This window comes from Mixophyes fleayi, chromosome 4, assembly GCF_038048845.1.
Source record: "Mixophyes fleayi isolate aMixFle1 chromosome 4, aMixFle1.hap1, whole genome shotgun sequence".
Classification (NCBI taxonomy): domain Eukaryota; kingdom Metazoa; phylum Chordata; class Amphibia; order Anura; family Limnodynastidae; genus Mixophyes; species Mixophyes fleayi.
Window position 1 is genome coordinate 219,259,616 of NC_134405.1, and position 12,929 is coordinate 219,272,544.

The 12,929-nt window shown below is 39.6% G+C and overlaps 1 protein-coding gene across 1 annotated transcript in view; it reads left to right on the forward strand.

Annotated features, from left to right (window-relative positions):
* Nucleotides 1-12,929, forward strand: part of ACSS3 (acyl-CoA synthetase short chain family member 3) — a 187,775-nt gene that overhangs the window by 156,337 nt on the left and 18,509 nt on the right. Inside the window, exon 12 of the mRNA XM_075209354.1 lies at nucleotides 468-563. Coding sequence (XP_075065455.1) covers nucleotides 468-563 — 96 coding nt within the window. The remainder of the gene's footprint in view (nucleotides 1-467; nucleotides 564-12,929) is intronic.

A 12,929-nucleotide genomic window follows, 5' to 3' on the forward strand; every position in this document is an offset into this window, starting at 1 on the left:
TATAATGACTGAAGACGTAAGCGCATATTACCGCAAGGGGGAGGAAATGTTTTTAAGTGGTGTACATTCTGTACTGTACATATATCCCTGGTATTGAAAAAAGTAAACTAAAATGCAGTCAGTTATGTCAAACATTACAGTAGCTGTTTTTTTGTATTATATAACTACTTTAGTAAAATCTTGTGTGAAACATTTTAAGTATTGACACCTCAATATGAGAGTTTACATCGAACCCAATGCAGACCAAGCTCAAATTGTATTGCAATGCATTACACAGCCATTTGTAGCCAATTTGGCTTAAAACGGCCAATTTAGCCTTTCAAATTGCTTTGTATTACTATGCCCTGAGTCAGCATTTTACTGACTTGTATCCTCACAAGTATCACATTGGTAACTATTGCTTTCAAATTAAAGGAATATTTGAGATCAGCCCTATTATGACATCTCTGTTCTTCATCTGTGCTTAGAAACTGGATCTCCTATTACAGCTACATGTATTGGACTTGGAAACTCTTTGACACCCCCTGCAGGACAAGCAGGCATGCCTGTTCCAGGATATAATGGTGAGTAAGTTTTATATAGCAAAATAGAGAACCTATATTTGTTTACTGTTCTGCACATTATTGGGATATGTGAAATGTTATCTATTATGGACGGTATGGCAAAAAAGCAAACTCTGCATAAAATTCCAATGGCCATCATGTAAATATTAGAATAAAAGCCCAATGCCCACAATATGCACAACATTATGCCTACAAATATTCTGAATAATGGGCCTGATTCAAGTCTGAATGCAGCTTACACCGTTTTATAGTCCATCTTACTTGCATACAGATGTTTTGTGCTAGCTAGTGGCATGCATATGTGTACTTTTAAATCAAAGACTGTTGCAACAGTCATCACTATCAGTCAGCATTTACTTCAGCCCTGTCTGTAGTGGGTGCAAATGATACAGCTGAAAAAAGTGCACTTTGGAGAAACGGCTGCATCTGTGTTGGAACTCCCCAACTGTACATGGCCTGTGTTAGTTTAGCAATGCCCTTTATAATCCATATCTTTCATTAGACTAGTACAGCTGCTCCATTAAAGTGCTAGGGTCAAGCCTTCTGCAGACTTCTGATTGGCTACTAGTGGTGCCCAATGCTACGGGGCACCCTCATATCATCTATGCTTATATATGTGGACACCAATATAATATAAGCACAGCGTGTGCTGTATGGTATATTAGAACATCTGTTTGCTGCAGTAGCAGCATACACTCCTCATCCTTGCATGTTTGGGAAGCCCTTCCAATGTCCCTAGGAACCAGTAGGTTTGCTGTAGTCTCCTGTGTCACCTGATCCACCCTTCTTATCTAGAAAGTAGTTGTTGGAAAGGAAATGACAGTCTTTAGACCCATCTTTTCTTTCAACTCTCCTCCCTCTTTAATACACCTTGATTTGCTATATTTCCTAACACATAATTGTTGAATCTAGCACTATAAGGATCTATGAAACATGCCCGATTACAGTGTATTAGAGAGGCAGAGAAACTTCATGAAATCCTGTGCCTGGTCTGAATACCATCACATTGAAAATGCAGGCTTGTCTATACAAGGCTTGATCAGTGTTGGATCACCAGGCATGTATATACATGAACAAAAAATAAAGGGACATTATTAAGTGATAGTGGGAGAGTTAAAAAGGAATGGACAGAATATGTTTTAACTGGACAACTATTTTAAACCATGACAGAATGAGTAGCTTAGAGCAATGGTGCTCAACATTGTTTTATCTAGGACCCCAGAAGTCTGTATCTTTATTATGTGAGTTGGTGTCACTATGCTATTCTTCTGGAACCTCAAAATAGGTCACTCCCAATAGACTACATTGCATGTCTGACAATCAGGGGACCCCACAAAGAGGATTTTATTCCTCTACATTGGGTCTCAATGCACAGATTGCACACTTCTGGCTTAGGTCTTTTAAGGCTTTGTATTTTAAAGGCGGGTAACATGTTCTGCTCTCAATGTTGACACTTTGAACCTTGGCACTATTTCAGCTGTTAAACTGCAAAAAATAAACTTGATGGGCATTGTGTGTTCTAAATAAGTAACTGCATAGCTAAAGCCATTTCTGATCATCTTATTTGATCAATATGGTCTGATAATCTTATTTGATGAATATGACATTCTATACTAATTGTTTTCTCTGAAGTTTCTTGTTCCAGTTCTTTGAAAGGTCTTTTTATTTCAGAAAACTTTTAGCCAATGTTGGCTTCACTTCAAATGTGTAAAAAGCAGGAAAGTAAAATGTACCTATTTGCCATTTATCGTTGGGCTCCTTGCTATATCTGGAGATCAGTTAGACATGTCAGAACTGTTTACAGATAAAAGATTCTGTCTCTCTTTTTTAATGCAATATTTCTTCCCAGGCAGGCTTTAGAAAGTGTTGAGCATATACAGAAGGAGCTGTTCACAGCTTTGAAGTCATTTGATATGCAGAACGTCTATTATCTTCACTGAGATAATCTCAAAGCTGTGAATCACACATGTTCAGCGTGAAAGTGAACTGTAAAGTCAAGTCTCCGAAGATGTAATATATATTATTTTAGTTCAGACAAGGCTGAATCCTTTCTGGCATATTCTGAGACTGTTTTCAGAATAGAAGAACCACACTTAAATGATTTGTTAGTATTTGTTAACCTGTAGCTCTTCATATATAGATTAAACTGCAGCGTCTACTACACCTCATCACCAAAAGTATGTGGATGCCCTTCTAATTAGTGTGTTAGACTATTTCAGACACACCAATTGCTAACCGGGGTCGTTCTGAAAAGCTCCTTGGCTTTCTACAGGACTAATAGAATACCACCTTTCCAACAAGTCAGTTTGTTAATCTGCCCTACTACAGCTGCCCCTGTCAACTGTAAGTGCTGTTATTGTGCAGTGGAAACATCTATGATCAGCAACAGCTCAGCTGTGTAGCATTAGGCCACACAAGCTCATAAAACAGCACATAGTGCTGAATAGCGTAGTTCTCGAATACTGTCTGTGGTTGAATGAATGCGAATCCCCGCAGCCATGTTCCAAAGTTTAGTGGAAAGCCTTCCCAAAGGACAGATGGAGGATACTATAGCTGCAAATGGTGCATCAGTTCCATATTAATGTCCATGATTTTGGAAAGAGATGTTCAAGAAGCACATATGGATGTGATGTTCGGGTTTCCACTTACTTTGGCCAAGTAATGTATGTTCGACAATAAGATGAGCATTTATGTTCAACAGCAGCTGGAGAGTCCTAGTTCTGCAGGTCACAAATATATGTATGTCCAACCAGCCTGTGACTGATACCTGCAGACAAACTGTTTGTTTGAACATTTATTCGGGCTGTGCATGAATCCGTTCTCTTTCACTGGCCATTTAGTTGACAGCAGAAGTGATGACCGCAATGCTATAACCTCTGCCAGAGCCGTAACTTATAATTCTAGCGCCTGGGGCGAGAAATATAAATGCCGCCCCCCTAGCCCTCAATTTTAACCAAATGAACCTAAAACATTCCTAAATTGCGTCCCCCCTTCAGCGTTGCGCCCTGGGCGGTCGCCCCTATCGCACAGCCCTAGTTACGGCTCTGACCTCTGCTGTCCCTGAAACCTGTTTATTTCATTCATTCACGACTATGCATAGCCCTGAATCACCCAGAAATGCTAGCATAGGAGGTGCTGGGGGGGGATTGTGGCACTATACTGAGAAAGGACTGACAAAACATGAGACTGGTTAAGAAGGGGAGGGATAGCTGTGTAGTACATGACTAGCATTTGGGGTAGATCTCTGTGTAATTTGACAGGACTGTATTTCACACAAATAAACACCATGTATTTCACATTTTTTTGAACATTGTCAGGTGGTCTCATTGTGACCAGGGACCATCAGATGGTGAGCTCCTTTCACCAAAGTTTTGGTGGTCTCCTGTTGTCCCGCTCTCTGCTTTACCTGTTCTGCTTTTATACAAGTGCAAAAGTATGAGAGAAAACATGGAAGAAGGGCTGGGGCACTCATACTACTGCCACTGCTTCTGAGGACCACACCTGCACAGTGAGGGGGTGACTTCTATATAGGAGTATTGACTACATATTGGCATGTGACGCTCTATGGCAGTAGTTTTGCTATAAGAGGAATATGATAATAGATTAATATTTTATGGTAATATGTTAAATATATTATTATTTTAATCATATTAGACACTGCAAGCCTGATTCATTAAGGAAAGTAAGGCAAAAAAGGGAATACATTTTCCCCTGGACAAACCACATGTTAAAATGCAAGTGATGCAAATTCTTTTATTATTTTGCACATAAGGAAAATAATGGCTGTTTTTTCATAGCACATAAATACTTGATAGCTTTAGCTTGATAGCTTGGTATCCCAACTACAAATTGGTCCCCACATTTTAAATTAACCTCTCCCACCAATGCTACATAATTATGTCAAGGTGCAAAGTTACTCATTTTTTTTATTTTTTTTTTGCTTTACTCTCCTTAATGAATCAGGCCCAGCATCTGTAGAACCTGGGAAAGAAGCTCACAGGGATAACTCTTTCTCTGCAATAGGGGCCTGGGCCAAACCAAAAGTGTCTGATCTGCAGGAACACCCTTTGTTCATATTACAAAAGAGAAAATTTGTCTAACACCTCCTGAAAATGACTTATACTGTTCCTGCCTACTAGCCAGCCCGTACAGCAGATACCCGCCCAGATCCAGCCCACCAGAGCTCTAGGCCAGGTACTAGTGTGTGTGGGGGGCGGTTGGTTCTGGATGGTAAATGAGTGGTGCGAGGGGAGAAAGTTGTGAAGAAATGTCTTTATGAAAATAAAGATATCTCCAGCATTATATAGTTGGCCCTATTGTAGGATGTGGTATTTTGGAAACTTTTGGAAGCCAAGGCAAGATGTGCAATGGTTTATGGTTAAAGTGGCTCTCCACCTCTGTCCATTGCTTAAATCTGTCCGATCTACTCCAATACAATTGCATATTGGCAGCCTAGGGATAGTGGTAGAGGTGCCCTTTGTTGTTGGACCTATATAGTACACAGTGCTTGCACATGGTTCTCTTGCAGGGGTATTCAAAGTAGAGATGGTCACTGACCCCCGTGTTTTGGTTTTGGATTCGGTTTTGGATCTGGATTACCGTCGTGTTTTGGTTTTGGTTTTGGTTTTGCAAAACTGCCATTGCGTGTTTTGGTTTTGTTTGGTTTTGTTTTGCTATTTTTTTGGAAAATCCATGTTTTTGGGCCTAAATTAACCCAATTTAGTGCTCCAACTGTTTTAGAGACAAGTAATCTAATTGTTGAGGTAATAAATCATCCAAAAAAACAGTTTAATTCTTCGTTGGTAGGCCTATTCTACACACAAAACAGATTGTCTTCCTCTCCATCTATGCATATTGGCAATGCAGCCATCGTCTTTGAATGTATATTACACCCTACACTTATAGTTAAATATGTAAAGAAATGGAAAAAGCCAGTTTGGTTTCTGTCTCTCAAGGCCCCCCTCCACTTGTATAAAATACCAAAAAATTCAGCCATTATAGACTGTACAATATTAATTGACATGGAGAAAGCCAGTTTGGTTTCTGTCTCTCTAGGCCCCCCTCCACTTGTATAAAATACTAAAAAATTCAGCCATTATAGACTGTACAATATTAATTGACATGGAGAAAGCCAGTTTGGTTTCTGTCTCTCTAGGCCCCCCTCCACTTGTATAAAATACAAAAAAATCCAGCCGTTATAGACTGTACAATATTAATTGACATGGAGAAAGCCAGTTTGGTTTCTGTCTCTCTAGGCCCCCCTCCACTTGTATAAAATACTAATAAATTCAGCCGTTATATACTGTACAATATAAATTGAAATGGACAAAGGCAGTTTGGTATCTGTCTGCATCAGATCCTCTCTCCACTAGGAGTAAAATAGAAAACTATTCAGCCGTTATATAATCTAGAATATAAATAGAAATTGAGAAAGGCAATTTGGTATCTGTCTGCATCATAATCATCAACATCATCATTAGCGCCCTCGTCGCCTACACAGATCTCCCCCTCATCCTCTTCTAATTCCAAAGTGGCATCCTCAATTTGGGTATCACCGGCTACACTCGGGCTATTAAGGCACACATCAGCAGAATGCTCACGATTAGACATCCCACTGTTGGATGGACTCTCCACAGGGATTGTTGTCATTTGTGAATCAGAGCAAATATTCTCCTGTAATGCCTCACTGTTATCTTGCAGCTCGGCTTTGACGCGTAACAGTAGTTGTGCACCAATTGTAGGCTGGGTAACTTTTTGGGATCTGCCACTAATAGCCAAAGGTGAAGGCCTCATTCTCTTTTTGCCACTGCGTGTGTAGAATGGCATGCTTGCAATTTTTTTTTTATCGTCACTTAACTTTTGCTCAGTTACACTTCTTTTTCGCTTCAATACAGTAAATTTTTTTTTTGGTTTTTGTTTTTTGCACTAATTTGAAAACACTCTGTTGTTTGACATCGCCTTGGCCAGATGACGTACTGGGAACACTAACATCAGGACTGGTGACAGAACCTGGTTGCTCATTCAGATCATATGTGGACTGCTTTGAATCCATTCTGAGCGCAAACCACTGGGAAGTGCTAAAAATTATTTAGTAGATACTGCTGACAGATATGACTTTTGACAGCCAGAAATATTAATGCACAATTAGGGAGGACACCCCAAAAGCACTGAGGAGTGCTAAAAATTATTTAGTAGATACTGCTGACAGATATGACTTTTGACAGCCAGAAATATTAATGCACAATTAGGGAGGATACCCCAAAAGCACTGAGGAGTGCTAAAAATTATTTAGTAGATACTGCTGACAGATATGACTTTTGACAGCCAGAAATATTAATGCACAATTAGGGAGGACACCCCAAAAGCACTGAGGAGTGCTTAAAATTATTTAGTAGATACTGCTGACAGATATGACTTTTGACAGCCAGAAATATTAATGCACAATTAGGGAGGACACCCCAAAAGCACTGAGGAGTGCTAAAAATTATTTAGTAGATACTGCTGACAGTTATGACTTTTGACAGCCAGAAATATTTATGCACAATTATGGGGGCACCCCAAAAGCGCTGGGGAGTGCCAAATATGAAGAAAAAATAATAAACCTCTATCCTCCTCTCTGCACTAGCGATTTTGGTTAGAGCAATTGCAAGAACAATATTGTATTCTCTGTCCCTGCTCTAATTAGCCTATGACTACACCCTGCTCTCTCCCTCTGTCAAATGGCGATGGATTGCTGTGGAGGCGTGTATTTATAAAGTTGAAGTATCGCGAGAACCGAGCCCCGAGATCCGACGACGTCACAATGACGTTCGGCCTCGATTTGGATTCGGAATGGGCGGGAGAGTACCGAGCTGCTCAGCTCGGTACTCGGGTACCCAAAGTTCGGGTGGGTTCGGTTCTCGGAGAACCGGACCCGCCCATCTCTAATTCAAAGTAACTAATTATTTATCTAGAGAGTTTGGGGCTGGAGTCATTTCCTCTTTCCTATATGGGCAGAGCAAATTTAAAAAAATCTCTTTTCCCAAATTGATGTATTTACTCCAATCCTTGCCACTCTTCATCGCAAATAGGGATTTTGCTCTCGTTGGTTCTCTTTTCGGGAACTTCATTTGGAATGGAAAGAGACAAGGGGGTATATTTACTAAACTGCGGATTTGTAAAAGTGGAGATGTTGCCTATAGCAACCAATCAGATTCTAGCTGTTTATTTTGTAGAATTTACTAAATAAATGATAGCTAGAATGATTGGTTGCTATAGGCAACATTTCCACTTTTTCAAACCCGCAATTTAGTAAATATACCCTGAAGAATCAGCCTGTGTGAATTGCAACAACCCAAATCAAATGGAGGTGTAAACTTCCCAATATTCTACAGTATTATCTGCAGCTATGCTGAGATATCTCAGGAACTGGCTTCATAATCATGACATTTATGCAAACACCTCCATTGAAGGAAATTTTCTTTCTTGATCTTATTTTTTGTCAAGAACATGAACCAGGAAATCTGAAACAAGTATAAGACAACCTATTACTGGAATACACGTAAACTCTGGCATATACTGAGACACAAACAAGGTCTTAATACTCGCGAATCTTTTCATTTACCGCTACTTCCTGACCTTAACTTTCAGGGTGGCATTACCATCTACCGCTTCTCAATGCAGAGGGAGGCATAACATGCACGATAAGATTTTCCTCTAGTCTTGATCCTTCCAGGGTTGTCTGAAACCCAATTCTTCAGGCAAGCTTATAAAATTCCTTAACCACCCTCTTAACCTTCCTAGGTTACCCTATTACCACCCACAATTAACTCGAGACAACAGCTCTCTGACCCCCTGACCAACATTTCTGTGCGACTGGATCATATAGCCTACTAAGCACTTTTTACCTTTGTATTGTGGTTGGACCAATATGGAATATGTATCAAGTAACCTCATGTATTAAACTTCCATTGTCCCATAAGCGTGCAAGCAGGGCCCTCTTGATTCTGTCTGTATTATCCAGTATTGTTTTATTACTGTGTTTGTTCCCAATTGTAAATCGCTACGGAATTTGCTGGCACTATATAAATTAATGTTGATGATACTTGTGGTAGCTTGGACGCCTGTATATGATGTATTGTTTATGTAGTAGCTTGATGGGCAATATGGAGTTACATTTATGCGGTGGCATGTGAGGCTATATAGCGGTATAAAGTATATATGGAGAAATTTTCACCTCTATGTTGCAATAAGTTCAGCATGTGTGTAGTAAGTTGCACTATGAAGTTAATTTTTATTGTAATAATGTAACATTTTGTTGGTATTTAATATTCATTTCACTTTTGGTGCTAATTTAAAACATTAATGTAGCAAGATGCACTGATAAAGTAAAATATTAACACCACACTACACCGACTTTTTATTTTAGTGACACTCTGGGGCATATTCAATTAGGATTCGCGCCCACAATTACGCACGGTTGTGTGTGTAAAAGTGTAATTACGGTAACGCATCATCACTGATTTCTGTGATGTTGCGGTACCGTAATGACATTTTACACGCGCAGCCATGCCTAATCGCGGGCGCAAACCCTAATTGAATATGCCCCTCTAGGTTATGTTTGCTGTGATGAAAACCTAACGTCACATTTTGGTGGTAGGCTTTATGCATAACTGTAATTTTAAATATTCATTTAAAAATGTTATGTTAAAAATGCACACTTTGCTGTTATGGGTGTTTGACCAAAGTACCACAGATTTATATTTGAGAATTTGGAAACTTGATGCCATCGTACAATATTAGGATGTTTGAAATCACACAGAGGTTGACCATATTAAAAGAAGACTGCAGGAGGTACCGATGTGTTGAACAGGAGACATTCTACCAGCGTTGCCAGAATCTATGCAATTCTATCTGCTCCGCAAGCTACCTGGCTTATATCCTAATTCACCTCACTGAGCTTGTGAGCTTCAGTAGCATGTAATGTGATTTTTCAGGGCTCGCCAATCCTTGCTAAGCAGCGTAGAGTGTGGAAATAGTGCAGATTACCCCTTGGTTCCCCAAGCTGCTGCACTAGTACCTTCCTGCTGTTCACACCATGGCATCGTCTGGGACTGGGAGAAGGAGCTAAGAATAAATTCCCAAATCAGTACATCCCGCAACCTTAAACACACACACCTCACACAGGAGTAGCTCCTGCCTGTGCTGGCTGGGGCTAGAAGCTATAGTAGGATTAGATGCATCATGGAGAGGCCAGGACCGATTCACTAGCACAGTCTGTTCTTTCATGTAGAAGCCCCATTGCATTATTACTAAATGCACTGCACTCCCAAAATGTAATGTAACAGTACTATTATATTTTTTAAAGATTTCTTTATTAAAGGTCAATATCACAAGAGCAGAATGATAGTGATAGCAGGTAAATAACTATGAAGGCAACAAAATCAACATAAATATACATTTCTGCAGTGCAAATAGGTAGCGTTAAACCAAATAAAGAGACACTGAGTTTTTTAGGTTTTAAGAAAAAGATGAGGTATGAGGAAAGAGTGTGCGAAAGGAGCAGTACTATTATTAGCATGTAAGTTTGTACCCATATGACAGTGCCTAGGGTTATTGGAATAAGTCTGGATCTTCATAAAAACATAAATCATAGATGATCATCATCTATTTCAAAGTTCTTACTGCCTCGCTCAGTGTAGGGAATAAATGAACACATCAGCCGGGCTGCGGAGCTAGTTAGACAGTCAGTGGCGACTGTATAGGAGCTTACTATGTTAATAACAAAGCTGAAAGAGTGTACACTGGTGATCATGTGGAGCTGATAGCTATGTGGAATTAGTTGTTCGGGTGATGCTGATAGACTGATGTCCGCATAATTAGCAAATACTGTCCAAGCAAAGTGATTTTATACATGTCATGGTACTCCAAAGTGAATTCTACTACTTTTTTTTTTTTTCTTTTTACAGCAAGGAGGTACACTCTTCTTTTATAATACACAAGTTTCTATTTGAAATAAAAGATAACTGTTTTTGCAGAATAACTGATGTCCATGTTTTTTACCGAACATTTAAAGTGCAATTTATAAAATACGTGTTGTAATGTTACTTTCACCTTTAAAGTAGAACTATAGTTTTTCATGTGTTTTTTTTCTTTGTACACAAGCCCCCTCCCCAACTAGTAGGACCATGCAGGGTGACTTGCCTGGGATCCCCATTGTACAGTACATACTTTCTGTAGAATTTTGAATCTGAACAGGGCTTAGCCTGGGTTTAGGAAATGGTTGATTGACAAACCACAGCTGCTGTCCTATTTAACAGTCCTCATCACCTTGTCTCAGTCTCTTTCACATTCCAAACTTTCCAGGATATTAGAGTTAGCGTATACAGTGAGGGGAGGCACCAGGACTGACAAGACTTTTTTTTTTTTTTGTTTAAACATACCTTGCTAAGTAACACCATCTACCTCAGCTCACACATTCTTAGATGTTTGTTTATGACATTTGAGAGCCCCCTAGTGGTATAATTGTATGCAATAAATTATTCTTATTACACACATACATTGGATACATCAATTCTTAATAGAAATTCTTAATAGAAATGTAAAAACAATGCTCTATTACATTTAATTATTAGTTAAACTGGTGGTGATGTTTGTTGATAAAACAAATTGTGTGGCATATGTCTTGATTAGCTACAGATCTGTATTTTGCTGGTGCCTTCTTCCAGGCTATTCTGACAAGACTAGGAGGACAAGGCTGACAACTAAAGTTTTATAAATAGAAAAGTGCTAGTGCTTTGCATTCTATTTCGTTTTTCTGAGCAGTCACCATAAAATAGTATGGTGACTGCTCCGCAATGCAATCTAACAAGTTCCGAAACTTATTGAATTTCGGAAACTTGTTATGTTAATGTAGGCCAGCTGAAGCTGGTGTACATCTTCGTAATTGGCCTTTTCTTCATATTTAATTTCTGTCCAGCTCTGCATGTGCAGAGGGATCATGTCACATGACAACTGTTCGCTCTTCACACTGCACAGTAGGGTTCTCTGTGCGCATGCCCAATTTTTGTGTATTTATGTATGTATGTGTGTGTGTGTATGTATGTGTATATATATGTGTATGTAATATATATAATTAGAGAGAGAGAGAGATGAGCGGGCTCGGTTTCCCGAAAACCGAACCCACCCGAACTTCGGGGATCCGAGTGCCGAGTCGGTACTTTAGCGCTATTTCGGATTCCAAAACGTCATTGTGACGTCGTCTGATCTCGCAAATTTTTGAATACACGGCGATCTAGCATCATTTGAGAGAGGGGTACAGAAGGGGTAGTATAGAGTGACAAAGCACAGAGCTCCATTGCTGAAATACAAATATACAAGTCCTTGCAGACTTTATTTCTGAATTTGCACCAATAAGTGTAGGGTGTTATATACACCCAAAGAGAAGAGCTCCATTGCTGAAGTCCCTCCAGATGGTGCTCCCTCATAAATTGTCCAACATCCAGGTAAAACCAAGGTGTAGTGCAGTTGTAAGGGAAGGAGCTGTCCCACTTGTCCCAACCAAGGGTCCTCCAAAGAGGCAGGAGGAAAAAGCAAGACATGGACTTCCCAGCAAAGCAAATGTTCTTTTCAATAAGAGTTCTGTGGATGCAGTTGCAGACAAAGAAGGCTCGCAGCATGGTGGGGATATCTGGGATCCCTTTCCCACCTTTAAGGGGCTCCTTGTACATGACTGCCCACTTCACTCTGTCCATGTATTAGTTGTAGAATTACCCCAGTTATCCAAGGAACGAGTGGAGCGTTCAAATGAGCCATAACTGATTTCATGATCCAAGGACAATTCCATCTTTTCTGCCCCTGCTGTGTGCCACTGTGTCCTAGATGTGCTAGGAACTGCCGTGTTTTTTAGTCATTGCTCTGTCGCTTACCATCAAGCCAGGTCGCTGCAGTATTGGGCCAAAAATGTATGAAAATAATAATGTGACCTGTGAGGTGGTTAAAACTGACTGCAAATTACTTGATGTTGGTGTTAGTGAGGTTAATAATAATGTAGGATCAAAAAACAGCAAAATTATGTGATTTTAGCATATTGTAGCAATTTTTCTAAAAAAACCCAAAAAATACAGATCCAAAACCAAAACACACAAGGGTGGTTTTGCCAAAACACAAAGCTAATCCAGATCCAAAAAATAGCATTGTACAAGGATTTATATTAATCCACATTAAACTCCTGTGGGATTAGGGTCTTCATATTGTATATTGTCCTTATTTCTTCCCTGTTAATTTTTCCAATCATATTAGCACCTCTCCAGTTGTTTCTTTTTTTTTTAATGCCCAAATAGTTCAATCCTGTAGGGTTGCAGTTGTGTTTTTCTTTAAAGTGATTCA